This window comes from Dipodomys merriami, unplaced genomic scaffold, assembly GCF_024711535.1.
Source record: "Dipodomys merriami isolate MVZ:Mamm:240054 unplaced genomic scaffold, mDipMer1.0.p SCAF_388, whole genome shotgun sequence".
NCBI classification, from domain to species: Eukaryota; Metazoa; Chordata; class Mammalia; order Rodentia; family Heteromyidae; genus Dipodomys; species Dipodomys merriami.
Window position 1 is genome coordinate 809,965 of NW_027205470.1, and position 19,929 is coordinate 829,893.

Sequence of the window (19,929 nt, forward strand, 5' to 3'; positions counted from 1 at the left end):
CAATTGGTTCTTTGAGAATAATGTCATCCTGATTTTTCCAAAACATGGTTGGGCTTTGTACAAATATGGTCCTGGTAAGAGCCTCATACTTTCTACTTCAGACGCTGCAGTAGCAAATTCAAAGAGCTTAATCAATAAGTTTTAAGCTTGTAAGAGATAATACCAATACCCCAACTGGATCTTCTTCAAGGAGCTGAAAAGTACCATCCACCTGCTATCTCAACCCTCTTAAAAGCACAAGGAGGCTCATCTTGTTCTGTTTATTACTGCACCTCATGTAATTAGATTTCATCTCACAATGTAGATGGGTAACCCCTGTGGATCATAGCTAAGAGTTAAGTTTTCTCTGTGTTTGTCCCTCTGTTCTTTCAGCAAAAATGTAGGAAGAGCCCCTCTGTGCCAGGTTTGACATTAAGAAAGGAGAGTATAAGTGGCTAAGACACAATGTCATCAGGCAATAGATAGTATCAGTACATTCTGACTAGTGCTGTACAGAGATGCAAAGGAGGTGCTGCGGAGCCCTGATTGTTCACATCATCTTGCAAATAAGTACCTAGTAAGGAACTGCTCACACACTGAATGAATGAAATCCCCTCCCACAGACCCTGTGCCATCATGAATGACATCTAGTTCTCTGCTGGAATCTAGGGTCACTTCACAGTGGCTGAGTCAGATTCTGTATAAACCAAGAGGACATTCTTTGAACTGTGGTTAGAGCATGCTAAAATCAAGCCAAATCTTCCTACGCTATATAACTACAATTTCAAAAGATGAATATAAGTTCTCATTCAATGAAACAAACCTGGGCTTTCTTGTTAGTAAAGTAGAAAAAAAAAAAAAGAGGGTCCTGAGAAGAACCTGAAGGAGACCATTTTAAAGAAGGCTTTGAAATTCAGAAAAAATAAAACATCTCTCATTCCTGGAATTCAAATCACTTGATGTGGAGACTGACTCAACCACGAGAAAGTTGTGAGCCACCAAAATCTGGGTCAGAGGTGGTCAGAAAGTAACTGGAAGTAACACCAGCTCGTCTGCTACTAACAGGTGCTCATAGCTGACCTCATCACACCTCAGTTGTCTCAAACCTTCAATCAACAATGGGGCTTCACACACGTCTCCTTACTGTTACGTCACTAGAAAATGAAATAAGTAGGGGCTGGGAATGTGGCATGTGGCATAGTGGTAGAGTGCTCGCCTAGCATGCATGAAGCCCTGGGTTCAATTCCTCAGGACCAACACAAACAGAAAAAGTCAGAAGTGGCACTGTGGCTCAAGTGGTAGAGTGCTAGCCTTGAGCAAAAAGAAGCTTAGGGACAGTGTCCAGGCCCTGAGTTCAAGACCCAAGACTGGCAAAAAAAAAAAAAAATGAAATAAGTAGAGACCACCCTTGACCAACTGTAATAGGAGTTTTCTTAAGCTAATATCTTAAAATTTCTCACCATTTACAATGGGGAACCTGTTTTAACTTAGAGCCCTCAAGCTTGTGTTTGAGATCCTTAGGAGATCCTGATCCAGAACACGGATGCTCACTTTGTCCAAGTCAAGGATGCCATGAGCAATGAACTAACGCATTCCTGAGTCTTTCCTCTCCTGTGCCTGCAAAGCCGTTTCCTTCCCCATCCTGCCCATCCCTGCAGAAGCAGCAAAAGCATCCGTGCACATGCCCAAAGCTAGGAAATGTCTGAATGTATGAGTTTCCAGTGCTTTTTTTTTTAATAGTCCAGTGAGGGAAAAAAAAAAAACCCAAAACCCTAACAGCTGCACATGATTAAAAAGTAATATACATTAAGGGCGTTGAAATGGACAAGCTGAAAAGAATTCTCCCAAGATTACATACATAAAATGTTGGCGTGAATCATTAAAAATCCTTAAGTATTTTTCTTTGAAATGCCAATATTTATTTTTAGTTACCTAAGAACTAGAATAGATTTTTCAGCATTTCAGGATGGCAAAGAGTCAATGTGGGATGAGAAACACATTGGTGACTGTAGCCACACTGCCAACTCTCTAAACCTAGCTTTGCTCATTTGTAAAATGGAAATAACTATTCGATAGAATTGACATATTTTAGAAACTAAGTATTGAATGCTAGGTTTGGGGCAATATACATATTATCTAACTATCTGTACTACATCACATTTAATTCTCATGCCCACTAGCTCTACTTTGCAACATCATTCATCCATTCAACATCTGGAGAGGGTCTGCAACCATCTGCACAATGCCTGACACACTCAAAGTGCCAAGGATAAAGAAGGAAAGAGAGGGAAAGGGAAGGAAAAGGGGGGGGGGGGCAGAGCAGGGGAGGGGAGGAGATTACAGGAGGAACATCCCTAATGCAAAATCTCAAATTCCAAAATGTTCCAAAATATGATGCTTTTTGAGTACTGACAAGACCCTCCAAAAGTTGAGGATTTAGGGTCATTTCTGATTTGGGACTTTGAGGTTAGTGATGCTAAACTTGGTAAAATCTATAGAAATAGGTTCCACAATTAAAGAAAAAAATCCTCCCAAATCTGAGACACTTCTAATCACGAACATTTCTGGTAAGAGATATTCAACCTACCACATACAAAAATACATACATACATACATACATACATACTACAGTCATTTTTAGAACTAGATGGAAAAAATACAATATATTTGGATTTAGGATTGTTTATGAGTTACCTTTGCTAATAATTGGAGGACATGTTTATTACTGCTCTTTGGGTGACCCCAAGATAAGATTCAATTCAGGGCATTACATCTTTTTTTTTTTTTTTTGGTAGTACTGGGGTTTGAACTCAGGGCCTCATGCTTACTACACTTTTGTTGTTGTTGTTGTTGTTGTTGTTTTGGTCAGAGGGCTTGAACTCAGGGTCTAGGTACTGTCCCTAAGCTCTTTTTGCTCAAGGCTAGCACTATACCACTTTGAACCATAGCACCACTTCCAACTTTGTAGTGGTTAATTGGAGATAAGAGTCTCACAGACTCTGCTGCCTCTGGTGCCTTTGAACTACAATCCTCAGATCTCAGACTCCTGAGTAGCTAGGATTACAGGTATGAGCCACCAGCTCATGCTACACATTTTTAGTCACTTTTCCACTGAGCTATGCCTCCCCTCATTATATCTTTTTTAAACAGTAACTGTACAAAGGGGCTTCAATTCAATAAGTCCTCATTAGATAGTTTAATAAACCTAAAAGTACTATTCCTCACTTCACTTTTTACTTCAAAAAAAGAAATAAAATTGCTCCATAGATGTATTTCATAAAGTAAAGGCCCCAAATCTATAATCCAAACTAACTAAGAAGTACAGGAAGAGTATTCTAGAAATCATTTGAAATTGACTTGTAAGACCACCTGTCTTCATTTTACCTATTCATTAATTCACTCATTAATTCATACTCCCCCCTCCCAATTCACAGAAATTACAGAATCTTCAGGACAGAAGGGACTTTGGCAGTCACCCAGGATATCACAACATCTTTCTAAAGAAATAGGTATGTTTCTTTAGAAAACAGCCCTGTCCTGCAGTGGACAGGCATGTGGACCAGTTCTGAAGTTGGGCTGCTTTTTCCAGGTGGAAAAATGGTGGCTTCTACTCCATCTCTGAAGGATGCTGAGTAAAATAAATGAGATACTATATGCAAATGATTCAGAAAGGTGCCTGGCACAGAGCAGGCATTTAATAAATAGGAGCCCATCTTTGAGAATTACTAGACTGTGCCCAGCCTATCACCAAAGGAGCATCTGCCTCAAGTGAAACCCAAGCCTTTCTCCTCTTTAGTGTATTCACATTGTGTGGGAAGCTCTGATAAAATTCTCCTTCACTTAGAGCTGAAAGAACTGCAGCTTCCACCCACTGCCCTCTACCCTCTACACAGATGCAGAACTGAAGCCTCTATTCCAAGCCAACCTCTCAAGTAAGCAGTAAGAGTTTTCTGTGCGCCCTCTTCCAGTTCTCCTGGCTTCCAAGCCCCCCCCACCACTACCACAACATCCTCTCTCTCCAATCACATCCTGCCACGTCCATCTCCACAAGTGTTTACCCAGAACTGCACTTCAGACTCCAGGGACAGTCTGGCCAACAGGGCAGACTGTTCTGAGTACAATAACTATTAGACAGTTCAGTGGCTTTGGGGAAAACCACATTGTGTTATTATTCAAATATAGTTCTGAGACTACAAAAAGATAGAAGTTCTAAGCATGTCTCTCTAACAAAAGTTTGGGCATGCCAAAACAGGTACTCCCCAAGGGCCAACCCCACCAGCTCAGCTCACTATTGACTGAGGCTTTAGAGCACACACACACACACACACACACACACACACACACACACACACACACACACACACACACACACACACACACACACACACACACACACACACACACACACACACACACACACACACACACACACCTGGCAACAAACTGCCTGAGCGCGCGCGCGCGCGCGCGCGCGCACACACACACACACACACACACACACACACACACACACACACACACACACACACACACACACACACACACACACACACACACACACACACACACACACCTGGCAACAAACTGCCTCCACCATACCACTTCTCTAGCTTTCTGTTGTGTTTCTCAGAACCTGCGCATGTGTGAATCGGAAAGTGCAAGGACTCAGTACCCAGGAACCACCTGGACCAGAGCAAGGGAGCCAGTGCAGGTCCAACTCTTCTGTCCCTCAGCTAATTGTATTCCCCCCTTTGGTAGTACTGGTAATTGAATTGCACTTGCTGGGGAGTGGGGAGAGGAGTTTTACTATTTAAGCTGTGCCTCCAGTCCTTTCAATTTTTTTCTTTAGCTTTATCTTATTTATTTTTGTCAATCGTGGGGCTTGAACTCTGTGCTTGGGCACAGCTCTTCAGCTCAAGATGAGTGCTCTACCGATTGAGCCACAGCGCCACTTCCAGTTTTCTACTGGTTTATTGGAGATAAGAGTCTCACGGACTTTCCTACCCAGGCTGGCTTTGAACCGCGATCCTCAGATCTCAGCCTCCTGAGTAGCTAGGATTACAGGCGTGAGCCACCAGCGCCCGGCTTTATTTTTTTTTAGATAGGGTCTCATTTTTGCCCAGCTCAGCCTAAGACTATAATTCTCTTCCCTCTGCCTCCCAAGTAGCTAGGATTACAGGTGTGATGCTCAGTCACTTCTGAGGTACATTGCACATGGCTCCTCAGAGAACCTCTGTGGGAATGCATCTTTCTGCAAGGACTCACTAATAAGGTGTGTTGGTTCTTCAGCCTTCCCTGTTTCTCTCTTCCTAGCTCCCCTTCCTTTGGCCTGGGATCAGTACCCAAAATAGAAACATCTGCATGGCCAGTCCTTGCCTCAGACTTTGCCTTCCTGAGGGCCCCAGGCTAAGTCTTACTCCATAGTACAAATAATGGTGCGAATGGATGAACCCCGAGGCAGAGCATCAGAGCCCTCTCCAGGCTGACAGTGACCAGAGCCTGTCAGTCACTAAAGCCATCCTCCATTTGATTCATCAAGAAATGGAAGCTGTGGCAAGATTCTGCTCCAGGATACTTACGATCTGCCCAGAACACAGCAAGATTCTCAGAGAGTGCTCTCTTGCTCTCTCTGTCTCTCTCTGTCTCTCTCTCTCTCTCTCTGTCTCTCTCTGTCTCTGTCTCTGTCTCTGTCTCTCTCTCTCTCTCTCTCTATCTATCTATCTATCTATCTCTCTCTGTCTCTCTTTTGCTTTCCCATTGTCCAAGTGAAGAAGAAATGATATTATCTCTCCATAGCCCATTCTTGCATTCTTAGAAAACGCATGCTGGTTCCTGTTTCTTCATGCAAATACTAGCAAATCATGTTTTAAGTGAGCTTTAGGAATATTACACAGGACCAGATTTAACCTCTACAAACAATGCACAGAAACTACTTCTTTCTCCCTTCCCCCCTCCACTCCACCCCCACCCTCATTTTTGGATACAGAGTCTTACTATATAGTCCTCAGGCTGGCCTTGAACTTACAGTCCTCCTGGCCTTTCCCTCCTGGGCACTAGGATTACAAGCATGTGCTACAATGGCTTCTCCCTTCTTTCTCCTTTACAAATGAAGATGATGTTATTGAAATTGCCTCTTTTCTTTAACCTCTTCAAAAATGTGAAAGTGTTTCAGCCCTGCCATTTTAGTTACACATTTCCATGTGTTGAAATCACATGCTGGTGTACATACAGAAATGTATATGGTGAATGTTAATGTGACATATGTATTTATGCAGCACACAAAAACACTCAGCTTTCTAGTGACAGATTAGGGTACGCCACTTCTGAAATTCCAGCCACTGCACTCTACAGGCAAAGGCTGGGGAAGTGGTAAGCATTCTTTGCCATCCAGCCTCTGGAATTATTCTTGTTCTTTTCAGGCTTCTCCTTACAACCTATAGCATCAGGGGAAAAAAGATTTTTTTTAACTAAATATATCTTTCCAGGAGGCTCATTTTCCATGAGATGCTGATTATTAGAATGCCTGGAAATTCCAACAAGGTCATGGCCAAAAAGCTCAGGGAAACACTACATCAGAGCCTCATTCTACCTTCCCAAATGCATTCAGTTCAGGATATGAGAGGCAGTCAGTCCCAAGCACTGCTGAGAGCAAAATATAAAATGTTCTGTAATGAGTGATTATGCTACCAAGATGGAAAGCATGCTTACCTTCAGAGCTTATGCATATAAGTAACATATGAAAATGTATTTTTCTTCTTTATTTTTTTGTGCTGGTACTAGGGCTTGAACTTAGGAACAAAGTACTCTCCCTAAGCTTTTTCATGCAAGGCAGGCATTCTACCACTTGAACCATAACTCCACTTATGGCTTTTTGCTGGTTAATTGGATAAGAGAGTCTCAAGGATTTGTCTGCCTGTGCTGGCTTTAAACTTCAGTTCTCAGAATTCAGCTAGTAGCTGAGTTCTAAGTAGCTAGGATTACAAGCATGAGCCACTAGCACTCAGCCTCAACACATTTTTAAGACAGTGATTCCGTTGTACGAAACACACCTGCATCCCTGGATGCAAAATCTATGAGTATTTTCCAAGGCCCAGAGAGCTGGGTGTTTGTGGCTCATTAGGACTGACTACACAGTGTTACCAGGAATATCCGGTCCTATTCTTTCCTCCATCATCCAACGATGACTGCCAGCAACACAAAGGATTCTCTTCACTCTTCATGTGAACGATCATAACACTAGACAGAGAGACTGAAAATGATCTTTCTCATAACACTAAGTTCAGGTTGGCAAAAGACAAGTATAGCCTCAACTTAACACTAAGCCATCTGGACCAGTGGAAAACCAAATGAGGGCTCTCCACAGGTGAGTCGCACTGGATAGAGGCCCAGATGGCAGAAAGAGCTTCACTGATTCCAAGTTTAATCCCATGACTCGGTCTACCAGTGCCTTATCTCAGAGCCTGGGAAAATCACTGCGCTTAGTCACAAATTCTTACGTTATTCTTCTTGTAGAGTTAGAGCTGGGCATCCACTTTGCATAAATTGGTACATATGTGCTCATTGGCAAACAAAAACTTCCTGAGAGAAACCCATAAAGATTGAGAGTTCCTGCATCGAATCACCTCTATATGACCTCCGACCTCTGTTCTTTCTATTCAGTGGGATCCACAGACCTGTGGGGTCAACACCATCTGGGAGCTTATTACAGGTCAGGCAGGTCAGGCCCCACCGCAGTGCCCTTCATCACTGTCCTGAGTAACAAAATCCTCAAGTGATTTGTTTGCCCATTACATTTTGAGACAAAGCCATTTAAGATGCTTTAAAAATATATTTTTTTTCTGATCAGTATGGTAGATGTTATTCCTTAGCACTAGTTCTCATCAAAGTGTCCTGCAAAGGTATCCTACTAGGAGTAACCAAGGAATTATTACTAAATTTCTGCATTTTCTGGATGGGACAGATAAAAATATCAGGTAATCAGACCTTTCTTTTCCTACACTTCAATATTATAAATCCTGTGTGCATTATCCCAGAAATTACTCCTGATAGACAACAATCTCCTTCTCTCTAACATACTCATCCTTCAAAGGCCCAAGAAGCCTGCCTCTTACATAGCAAACAGCTAGGGGCCACCTATCTATGTGTAATTCTCCTGGTGAAACTGATTAGATGTACCAAAAAGGCAAGAATCTTGCTTCAAATACCACACTGTAATTGACATCTCCCACTTAGATTCTTGCACTGCCCAGACCAGCCTATTTTCTTCTCTTTATTCAACTCCAGTGTGATTCTCTTGTCAGAAGAATAACATTGAGCGACAGTGTATGGCCTAACCATCATATCTATGCTTATTCTGCCTCCATATATTGAGTGTAAGCTCCTTAAGATGAATTATTTTACCAACTCTACCCTCTGGCAGGATTCTCACCTCTTTGCACAAAGCAGTAAGTTCAAGGCCCAGTGCCCCATAAAATAAATGATAAAACAAGTTGTTGACATAGAGAACAGGAACAAAATCCAGGAACTAGCCTCCAAGTTGCAATGAGTCCTACGCACTTATATAAGAGGAGGCCAGTTCCTAAGAGTTCCAAACTGGCCCTGGGGAAACCAGCTGCCAACTTTAAGAGCAGGATCCAAGCCTTGACTATCACACAGAGAGAGGACCCTCTCCTGTTCAGAAAGTTCTGCTTTCTTTAGGAGAGTCTTGCCTCAGGCAGCTTCCACAGAAGCAAAAGAAAATAGCTCAGAGGAGAAGTCTGATTCTGCATCTTAATCTTCGTGAATTGGATGAGCTCAGTCAGGCCTTGGAAGGAATGATTAGGAGGGAAGAAAAGGCAGGAACAGGATAAAAAAATTCCCAAGTAGTGATTATATATTTTTTAAAGATTCTTATGAGTTTACCCTTCCTCCTCTGTGATTCCTAGCAAATGACATTGTATTGATGATTGAAAAACCTTCCAATTACTGCCCAGGTTAAGACAAAGCAACGTGTGGTTCTTATCTGTGTCCACAATTGTCTTCAGAATTACATCTCTGCAGTTTTCAGTTACTTCCCAGCCCATCCAGCCCTAGGTTTGCCCCCACTTGTTTATTTAAACATAAACAAGGCAATTTGACTGCTATGAAGAGTGTCTGTCTTTTACTTGCTTTGATGGAGCCTGTTTATAACACATACTCAGTTGCTGAAGCCCTTGAGCCCTAAGCTAAACAACCAAAGTCCAAGTCACTCACTACAAAGGGTATGACTGGGAAAGACCTGCTGTATTTTACAGTTAGTGATTGCCTGGCCATCCTAGACCAACTGAGAGAAAATGACAACCACCCTAAGTGAAACCCTCCCTCTCCAGCCCAGTGATTCCTCCTTTTCATGCTCACCCACTGAAGAAAGAGACAAGCTATTTGAGAAACAGTATCAGGACTGCATTGTTTAGGGCCTAGCATGATAGAAAGTACAACCAACAAAGCTAGAATGTTGAAGGTGGTGCCCATCTTCTCTGGGTTCCCAGAGAACCTTTAATGAAGAGATTTCTGACCACGTAGGAAATGAGTATTTATATGCTTTAGTTATTATGGAGAAGCAAGTGTAAACCTAAAGGAGCAAACAGATCCCTGCTGGGTCATTAACAAGGAACTTCTAGACAAGGAGAGTTTATTACCATCATGATAGAAAGGAGAATGAGGCTTAGAAATGAACTGGCCTTGTCTGACAGATTCTAAAACCTATTCCCTCAGAGACCTCTGTGACCTCAGCCCTCCCACAGGTATAAATAAATGGTTCCTGGGACCATACCTTCCTTTTCTTTACAGCAAGCTTCCTTTATCCCCACAGGTTGGGGCTGATGGAAATCACATGCCCTGAGATGAAGCTACTACCTCAGCCAAAATGGAAAGTGAATTGAATTGCATCCTCCTCCCATTTCTGCCTCTCAGAAGACATGCCTGCATAAGGAAGATTGAGTATTTGGCCAAAGTATACAGACATACCCATACCACACACATGATATACTACACATTACACACACACATATACAACACACACACACACACACACACACACACACACACACACACACAACTCATCCATTCTATACCACACACACACCATACTCACCCCCTTCAACTCCTGCATTTTTGGCATGCCCATGACTACCAACCAGTCCATTTGAGTTCTCTATCACCTCTGCAGAATAAGGTCTAAATTCCTTGGCTGGCCCAGTCTGGCATACACATACCTGTCTGTTTCTAATTTCTGCCTCTTAGAGCTCAGCATTGGACACTCTTAGCGCCACCAGGAGCTCACCATCTCCTGTGCATCATTAGTCCTGCCCCCAAAGCCACATCTGTACAAATGTCCTTTCTACTTAGGAAATATCTTCTGGCCTCTTCTACAACTACAAGCTTCTTTATATACTGAACCAACCTCCATCCCTCCTCAACACTCAACTCAAGCACATCTCCTGGCTCAGTAAGGTCTTCTTTCACACAAATCCCCAGCAATTAGCTGCTGGATTCACAATGCTCCCAGAATCCCTCCTTCCATACATTTTATTCCCACATCTGTACTGCAGCATGTTTCATGCTGTATTGGTTAGTTACTGAACACTGAAAGCACCAGGCCTTGGAATACAGTAAGTTGCCCATTACAGCAGAAATCCAGTCATGTATTCCAACTGCATAACACTGAAACACAAAACAGCAGGCAACCTGAAAATGTTGTTGACTGAACAAATCAATGTAAAAACTACAAGTAAGATTTTATGCACATACACACTCAGGAAAACTTTCTGTTTACTGAATTTAGGATCTAAAGAAACCAGTGAAGATAGAAGACAAAAATATCTGTATTATAGAAATCTGAAGCCATATTAACAACAAGAACAACAACAACAGAACTTCCAGGCACTGGATAGGCTATAACCCATATCCTAGCTACTCAGAGGCTGAGACCTGAGGACTGCAGTTCAAAGCCAGTCAGGAAAGGAAAGTCCATGAGACTACTTATCTCCAATTAACCACCAAAAAGCTGGAAGTGGAGCTGTGGCTCAAGTGGGAGAGTACCAGACTTGAGTGTAAAAGCTCTATGTACCCAGACTCTGAGTTCAAGCTCCAATACCAGGATGTGTGTGCATGCACACACACACACACACACACACACACACACACACACACAGCCCAGAATCAACAACATTGTCACTGAGTAATGAGTGGGCAAATATGCCCCTTCAATTCCATATCATTTCTGACAACATTTCAGATAACCCTTTCACTCACATCTTTAATTGTACATGACATACCTCATTCCCCCCATAAAATATGCTCTATATTAAAAGCCTTTATAACTTAATTTGTCAATCTCCATTTATTTCACTGTACTGAAAAAAATCAAGTCCAAATGACAAATATTATAAATAAAAAGCCACACAACCTCATTCCCTTTGGTGAACTGCAGTAAAGTCAGGGAATTCCATTTTTGCTAGATACAGCCATCTACAAATTGAGACTGGCCAGAAGTTGCTATGTAAACCTTGGCTGCTAGCTGCAGGGCCCTTTTCTCAGGTTGTGAGGCTTCTAGAAAGGAGCTGATTATGCCCAATGCCCACTACCACTAGACTAAGAAAGAAAAATACACATACAACTAAAGCCATGACTATGTTAGTCATCTTTCTTTCACTAAATACCTGAAACAACTTATAAAGAGAAAGGGTTTATTCTAACACATGGTTTTGGCAGTTCCAATCTATGACCAGTTGGCATGGTTGCTTTGGGACAGGTAACACATCACAACAGAACAATGGCCAGGGAGCTGAAGAAAAGAAAAGGGGAAGTGTCCCACTATCCCCCATAAGAGTAAGCCTCCAATGACTTGAATATTTCTGTACAGGCTCCATCTGTAAAAGGTTCTACAACCAAGCAATAATACCAAACTAGAGACTTGCAGCACAGGAACCTTTAGGACACATTCCAGACCCAAACTACAGTAGGCACTGAGTCAACTACTTTCTTTGGCTCTCTAATGACCATAAAGGATAACCCAATGAGTCACTAGATTTTCAGTAAATTCAAGAGGATGAAAGTTTGCAATAAAACACACACTCAAGGGCCAGAAGTAGTGATCCATGCCTATAATCCCAACTACTGAGGAGGTGAAGGTAAGAATTCGTTTCCAGGGGCTGGGAAGGTGGCTCAGTGGTAAAGTGCTTGCCTTGTATGCATAAGGCCCTGGGTTCCATTCCTCACCACCACATAAGCAGAAAAAGCCGGAAGTGGCACTGTGGCTCAAGTGATAGAGTGCTAGCCTTGAGCTGAAGAGCTGAGGGACAGTGCCCAGGCCCAGAGTTCAGGCCCCATGACCAACCAAATAATAATAATAATAATAAATTTCCAAGGCTGTCCTAAGGCAAACACACAAACCATAGCTCAAAAAGCACTAAAATCAGTCTAGTGGGGTGGCTTACACCTATGTCCCAGCTACTCAGAAGGCAGAGAGCAAGGCCAACACAGGTAGAAAAATTATAGGGACTCCTCTTGAACACATAAACAGAACATGTGCCTATGAGTCCAGCTACAGGGAGGCCAGCCCCAGATAAAAATGTGTGACCTTTCCTGAAAAATAACTAGAGCTGTATGTAGGTGTGGCAAATGTTAGAGTGCCTGCCTAACAAAATCCAAACCCCAGTACTGAAGAGGAAAAAAAATAAAATAAAATCAACAAGGAAAAAAAAAACCTAAGTTCAGGGGCTGGGAAGGTGGCTCAGTGGAGAGCGCTTGCCTTGCATGCATGAGGCCCTGGGTTCAATTCCTCAGCACCACATAAGCAGAAAAAGCCGGAAGTGGCCCTGAGGCTCAAGTGGTAGAGCGCTAGCCTTGAGCTGAAGAACTGAGGGACAATGCCCAAGCCCAGAGTTCAGGCCCCATGACCGGACCCCCCAAAAAAAACAAAAAACTAAGTTCAGAGCTGGTAGAAAAGCTCAAGTGGAATAGCACCTGCTGGGGAAGTATGACAAACCCCAGTACCAAAAGAAATAATTGGTTTTAGGTTTAAGTTTTTTTGCTGGTCCTGGGGCTTGAACTCTGGGCCTGGGTGCTCTTCTTGGGCTTATTTTGCTCAAGGATAGTGCTCTACCACTTGAGCACCACTTCTGGCTTTTTTGAGTAGTTTATTGGAGATAAGCGTCTTAAGGATTTTCTTGCCAAGGCTGGCTTCAAACCACAAATCTCAGATCTCAGCCTCCTGAGTAGCCAGGATTATAGGCATGAGCCACTGGTGCCTGGCTAAAATAGTTTTTAGTGGTCAAAGTCAGTTCATATTATTATTAATGGTTTTTCTTTACTACACTGAGATCAAGCCCTAAATATAAATTTGGTTCCCATCTATCCAATTTTAAAGTTAAGATATAATTAAAAGAAAAATGCACATGCTTTAATTGATGATTACAAAATGAAGGAGAAGATAGAGGATGACTTGGTTACAGGAAATCTCAGCCATTCAATGAATGAGTCATCCAGCACAGCCTAGTTTTCTGAATTGGTAAGACACATCAAAACAGATTCAGAGGTTAATTAACTTGGGTGTAAATATTTCCCAAGTAGACTGAGCTTTTCCCAGTCTTCTTAGAGAGTCTTTTTTTTTTTCCTAATATATCCTTTTGGTAGTTTGTTGCTATTACCAGTAAACAGCAATCATTAGTCTTTTGTTTTGTTTTGTTTTACAAAGGGAGGGATGCCAGCAGGATCAACTAAGGGTTCCTACCTTAAGAGCTCCAAGCCTTCAGGCCTTTCGCTCCAATTCCTGTGTCTAAAGTTATGGTTCTCCTGATTCTTTTCCAGCTGTCAGGTAATCAGGAGTCACTTTCACTGCTGGTTACAGCAACCTCTCATCCCATTCTTTTCTTGTGTGCTGGAACTGGGGCTTGAACTCAAACCTCCATCAGCTTTTTGTTCAAGGTGGTATTCTACCACTTGAGCCACACCTCCACCTTTTGGCTTTTTGCTGGTTATTGGAGATAAAATTCTTCCCCGGGCTGGTTTCAACCTACAATCTTCAGATCTCAGGCTTCTGAGGAACTAGTAGTTTATAGGTGAAAAAATAAATTACCAGAATCCAGCTTATTCTATTCTTAATGTGCTATTCCTAATACATCAGCTATGGATCATTGTCAAATTAGAGCGAAAAAGTTAGGATTGCATCTAGGAAAATAATATGTTCTGAGATAGGGTCTGGTCACTTATGCCATCTGTTCTGGTTGCTAAAGTGGACATTTCTGCTAAGTTCCAGATGGGGAGAAAGACCCACAGGCACTAGTGATAGATCTTGATGCTGTCTATGATTCTATTCTCCAAAAGTAAACCAGACAACCATGTGACCTCCCTAGTAAATTTCTGTCCAGATCACACAATAAAACAAATGCCAGTAAAATGTTTCACTTGAGAGATCAATCCAGAAACTAGAAAAATGGTCCCTATTTTACATAATAGCATGATATATTTTACACATCTACATCATTTAATGGTACAAAGATGTGTATACTTTACACAAATATGTATGATTTTTAAAAAAATTAAAAAACTTGAACTGCGAACCAGTAGCTCACATCTGTATTCTAGCTAGTCAGGAAAGTAAGATCAGGAGAATCATTGTTCCAAGCCAGGCCAGACAGCAAAGTTCAGGGGGTGGTGGCTCAAGTTGTAGAGTCCTAACCAAGCAAGCTGAGCAGGCTAGGCTGGAGCCCTGATTTCAAATCTTGGTACGTTTTTTTTTTTAAGTTTGAGAGGGGAAAAAATTAGCAAATGATTTTTTTAACTCACAATAGTTGGCACATGTTAAATTATAAGATTTTTTTAAAGTAATACTTCTGTTTAGTAAAATACAACATCTCATTCCTTTCTTTCCTAACCTGACAGCAGCTATATTAGGAAAGATCTCTCATCATTACTCAAAGGGAAAAAGAAAAGTGCCAATATTTGACTAATGTAAAGATTTATCACTTGTTTAAACAGTCCCGACAAGCTGAAGTCAAAGCATTCAACATAAATGACTATACTTAAATTCTTGGGTTCTACCCAAAAAAAAAAAAGTTTATTTAACCTTGTTTGTCAAACCTGAGGAAGCAAAAACACCCGGGTGCACTGGGCTATGGGTTGACATTAAAAAGCAAAGCAAATAGATCATGAATTATCCTTGTCATGCTTCTACTGCTTAGGAAGGAGGCTGGCCCTCAGCTATTTATAAATGTGGTGCTCAAGCAAAGGGGGCCCTGGCACTGCCATAGTTGTGAGGAGCCCTATGGCTGGATGGACCTCCCTGCTCCACAAAGCAGGTTCCTTTGGGTGCCATCAGGAAAAGGCCTGTGAGGATTTCCAGCCTTCACTACACCACCCTGCGATTCTATATATGGAAACATCCCATCTTAATGATTTCAACCTCAGGAGCACCAATGCCCAATGCCAGCCAGGAGGAATGAGGAAGCGGCCAGCTTTTCTCTTGCTCCTGTAAAGGCACAACTTGACTGTCTCCCAAGGCCCCCTGCCCTGGACTGGACCTTATCATCAAAAGGCAGCCCAGAGCTCTGCCCAGTCTTGAAGGCTTGCTGTGCTAACAGGGAACAGCTGGAAGAAGACCCTGCATTCTTTATTCTGCAGAAACACTGGGGGCTCTGTTCACCCTCCTGCAGCAGTGTGAACCAAAGAATTTTCTCCCTTCCAAAAAAAAATTACACACTAGCAGACCTCCCTGCCCCCCCACACACACGCGCAGCCTCCGATTACTGGGAGGATATAATTTCAGTCTGTCACCATGTAGGCTAGCAAATGGCAAACTGCTGGACCTTTGCGAGAGAAGATTACATTCTATACGAGTGGAGGTGTCTGTAAATACCAGCAGGGTACCAGGAAACAATTTTGTGCCATTCAGGAAAGTTTCCTAAGGAAAAGCGTTAAGGAGCCCAATTCATGCCTGCTCTTCCTCCAAGATCCTTATCAATACGGCGGACGTCACCACCCGTGTGTAGCCACGTCACATCCCCACTGCAAGTGTCATTTTAATAGCCTGTAGCGTCACCTACATATTATTCTGAAGACAAGCCTCTTAAAACCGTTATATCTGTCTGGGGTAAGGGGGAGGGAGGGAGAATCATAGAATCGCATTTGCAGGCATTCTTCATACAGCCCGATTTGAGTTTGCAGCCATAGGGCAATCCCGGGGCTTTCACTTGTGTTGCTGAAATCCAGCGAGCCACGTTGCCCAAAAGAAGGGAGGGTGGGGGCGGGAATGTTAAGGGAGGGACACACACACACACACACACACACACACACACACACACACACAGAAAATCCACACACACACACACACACACACACACACACACACACACAGAGAAAATCCAGACTCTACGTGACCTGACTTACTTATTTCCCAGGAAACTGCATGGGAGAAGAAAAAAAAAATCAATCATTCACGCTACCGTGGCTACCACACGGAATAGGACTAAGGAGTTCACAGTGGACAAAATCCCCAAAGCGGCCACCGGATCGGGGGTACAGGCTAAGATCCCGAGGGGCTGGCGCGATTGGGGGGTGGGGGGTCTGCGCTGCGGCGGGCGAGGGGGGGAGGGAGGGGGCGGGACCGGATCTGAAGCTAGAGGTGCAGGAGGAGGGTGGGCTGGGGGGGGGGACGCCCGATGGCCTCACACTTACCCGGGCTGTTGGCCTCGCCTTCCAGGACGTGCAGCTCGGTGCAGTCGGCCAGCGAGTGCTCCAGGCAGAGCTGGAGGAAGCGGGCCTGGGTCTGGCTCACGCGCTTCAGCAGCGATAGCAGCGCAACAGTCTGCTCGCACTCGTTCCAGCCCTTAAACCAGCCCGCCAGCACCCCGACCTGGTCGCGAAACATCATGGTTAGGGGGCCGCCCTCCGTCTATTCCAAGCCCCCCTCGGTCTCCCGCCCGCCCCAAAGTTTGGCAGAGCCGCAGCCCCGTGGCCGCCGGAGACGCGTTCCCGTTCCAAGGTGGCTCGGGCGCCGGGACGCGGCAGGTACTGCCTGGGCTGCTGCCTCTCCGGTCCGCGGGCGGTTACGTTCCGGTGATTCTGGCTGATTTCCCTCGGAGACGATGACAGACAGTAGCACGGAAGTGTTTATAAGAAAAAAAAAAAAAGCGATTTTTTTCCCTATCCCTGACAAGGCACACAACTGAATGAAGAATGCTCTTTTTCCCCCCCTTCTCGCAGCTTCGGGATGGTGGTTTCCGGCGTCCCGGGGTCTCCTCCCCGCTGGGGCGGCTGCTCGGACCTTTCACACCCGCATTCCCGAGCGGCGATCACCACTGGAAGCAGAGAAAGAGCTGCAGTGAGACCTGGGCCAGAGGAGGAGCGCGCCCGGGTTGGGGGGGGGGGGGAAGGGGAGGGGTGCATTGGGAAGGGCCGGGGATGGGGCTGGTGGGGGGCGAAGGTTGGGGAGGGGGTGTAGCGCGAAGGTCGAGCTCCCCCTCCCCGATTCCAGCCTCTCCTTCCGCACCGGGATGCGGGAGATGGGTTATTTCCCAGCCGGGAATGGCCAGAAGCCTCCTTCCCAGGTGCGGGAGGAGACCCCGCGGCTCCCTGTTGCTGCGGCTACGATCGTCTGCGGGGCTCCCCGCACGCCCCGCCCGGGGTGGCCTCGGGGGGTTGTGCCTGCGAACGCCAAGCACTAGCAACAGATTTTCCCCGCGCTGAAAACTTGCACTGCGGCGGCGAAGGGGCGCGGGGGTGGGGGTGGGGGCTAATGCAAAGCAGGGGCGGAGGCAGCGGCGGTTCCCTCCTCCCTCCCCCTCCTCCCCTCCCTCCCTCCCTCCTCCTCCTCCTCCTCCTCCTCCTCCTGGAGAAGCCACCGAGCGGTTGCAGCTCCATCTACAGCCACAGCCAGCATCTCCACCGTCAGGCGCCCCTCTGGATTTAGGCCGCGAGCAGCCGCGGCAGCAGCTCGAGACAAAAATAAACTCTTCCCCCACCCGAAGCTCCGCGCCCAGCGGGCGGCGGCGCGGCGCGGAGCCCGGACTCCCCGGCGCGGCGCTGCAGCCCACCCGGGAGGTCGCCCGGGGCCTGCTTCGCCGGGAAGCGGCCGAGGTGTGCGTGCGGGTGCGCCCGTGTGTGGACGCGCGCGTGTGGAGTCGGCGTCCTGCCCCCGCCGCCCGCCGCCCGCCGGGTCTGCCCTCGCCCCGTGCCTCCTCGGCCGGAGACGGCGCGGTGGCGGGCGCACGCCAAGCGCCCCGACAGCCGAGATTCCCCCCCCCCTCCTCTCACGGCTTTCCCGAGAGGATTCCTGCCGTCGACAAACGCCCCCCTTCCCCTCCCCGTAATGATTGCAAAGAAGAAAGTTAAGCTTTGGGGGCTCCCCTGGTGCGATCCCCGTTCTGGTGGCCTCCAGCGGCGGGGAGAGGAGTCACTCGGACGGCGCAACTCTCTCCCAGCATCCTGTCTCTGGGTTCCTAGAACTTCTTGGGGAAAGGAACCCCCACAGTGGGCGGAAGGGCAAGTCCGGGGCTCACCTCGGCGCGGCTCATCCCGGCGGCTCGGGGGGCCCTCGGCGCGCGGGTCCGGGCCGCGGCGGCTCTCAGCGGGGTTGGGGGCGCCCGAAGCGCGGGCTGCGGGCCATGCCGTCGGGGCGGGCGGCCCGGGGAGAGGACGGCGCGGCGGGATCGGGGCGCTGCCGCCGCCGCCGCTGCTGCTGTAGCTGCTGCTGCCTCCAGTGTCGGCTCGCGGAGGACTGAGCCGCCAGAGCCGGAGCTCCCCACATGCTACTGATTAACATACACCATTACATCATGGGCTTGGCAGGGAGCGCCCGGGCTGGGGGGGGGGGGAGGAACCTGGGCGGCGGCGGCGGCACGCGGGGGGAGTCGGGGGAGGATCCCCAGACCCGACGGGCGGGAGGGGGGCGGATTCCTCCGAGGGGACCAGAAAAGGAGGAGGTGGAGGGGGTGGAGAGCGAGGGGGAGGAGCCGGATGGCGCAGAGGGGTCGGACCGAGGGAAGAACCCGCGCGCGCGGATAGAAGTTTGGAGAAGGGGCGGGGTCCCGGCGCGTGCCTCCCCGCGGCCGCCCGGGGTGGGGGGAAGGGGGGGGTTCTAGAGGGGCTGGGTCACTGCAGCCTCCCGAGTCCCGCGAGGGAACGGGGGAGGGGGAGCGGTGCTGCCACTCGCTGCTTGTCCTTGGGAATGAGGTTCGCCGGCTTGGGTGACCCTTCGGCCCCGCTGGGACCCGTGGACACCCGGAGTCACCGCCGCTAGGGGCTTGGATGGGTTCCCGGGGTCGCGGACGCGAAAGGCGCTGGAGGGCGGAGGGCCGTGCGCAGGACTGGACGGGGCCTGGGAGCGCGGCCCCGTGCGGCCGGAGTCGGAGGAACGCGAGCAGGGCCGGACCCCGACACCCCACTCCACCCCAGTCGGGGGGCTGGGTGCCTTTTGCTTCTCAGACATCCACACACACGCACAGACACCCCGACACCCTCTCCCTGGCCTCGCTGTCCCCGAGGGAGGCAGCGGATTTCGGAGGCTCGCCCGCTGCGAGGCTGCGACTCCGGGCCCGGGGCGAGGCAGAGGACACCTGTCCGCACTTGCGGATCGCGGGGTGTGCAGAGTGTGCGCGACAGGTGGGGCCAGGCTGGGCTCCCAGGCGTCCCGGGCCCAGGCGGGAGAGCAGCCGTTCGCGCTCGTTAAGCTGGAAAGTGTCTCCCGCGAGTCCGAAAGTAGAGGATAAGCTAAAAATAGCCTAAAACTTAAAAATCGCCGGACCTTCTTCTCATTCGAAGGGAGCATGCCCAAGAAGGACCTGGTGGTGAGCCTATCCGATCTGGAAACACAGCCTTCGAGCATTTTCTCCTTAGCACGTTTACAAGGAATCCTTGTAGTCATCAAAACAAACGCAGCCTGGCAAGCCTCGGCCTTTGCGGCCCTCGCTGATCCGGTAGCTGAGATGTTATTCC

The 19,929-nt window shown here is 47.1% G+C and overlaps 1 protein-coding gene across 3 annotated transcripts in view; it reads right to left on the bottom strand.

Moving 5' to 3' along the window:
• The window catches only part of LOC138805128 (protein Smaug homolog 1), a 229,763-nt gene extending 211,060 nt beyond the window's left edge, over positions 1–18,703 (bottom strand). For 2 of the 3 annotated variants that reach the window (XM_069989727.1, XM_069989725.1), the window contains exons 1-2: positions 18,495–18,703; positions 16,672–17,294 (exon numbers count right to left, since the gene is read on the bottom strand). In XM_069989727.1, the coding sequence (XP_069845828.1) occupies positions 16,672–16,867 (196 nt within the window). In that variant the 5' untranslated portion in view covers positions 16,868–17,294; positions 18,495–18,703. Of the gene's footprint in view, positions 1–16,671; positions 17,295–17,485; positions 17,621–18,494 lie in introns of those variants that run through there. The other variant, XM_069989726.1, reaches the window with a different exon arrangement.
• Positions 18,704–19,929: the final 1,226 nt, after the last annotated feature.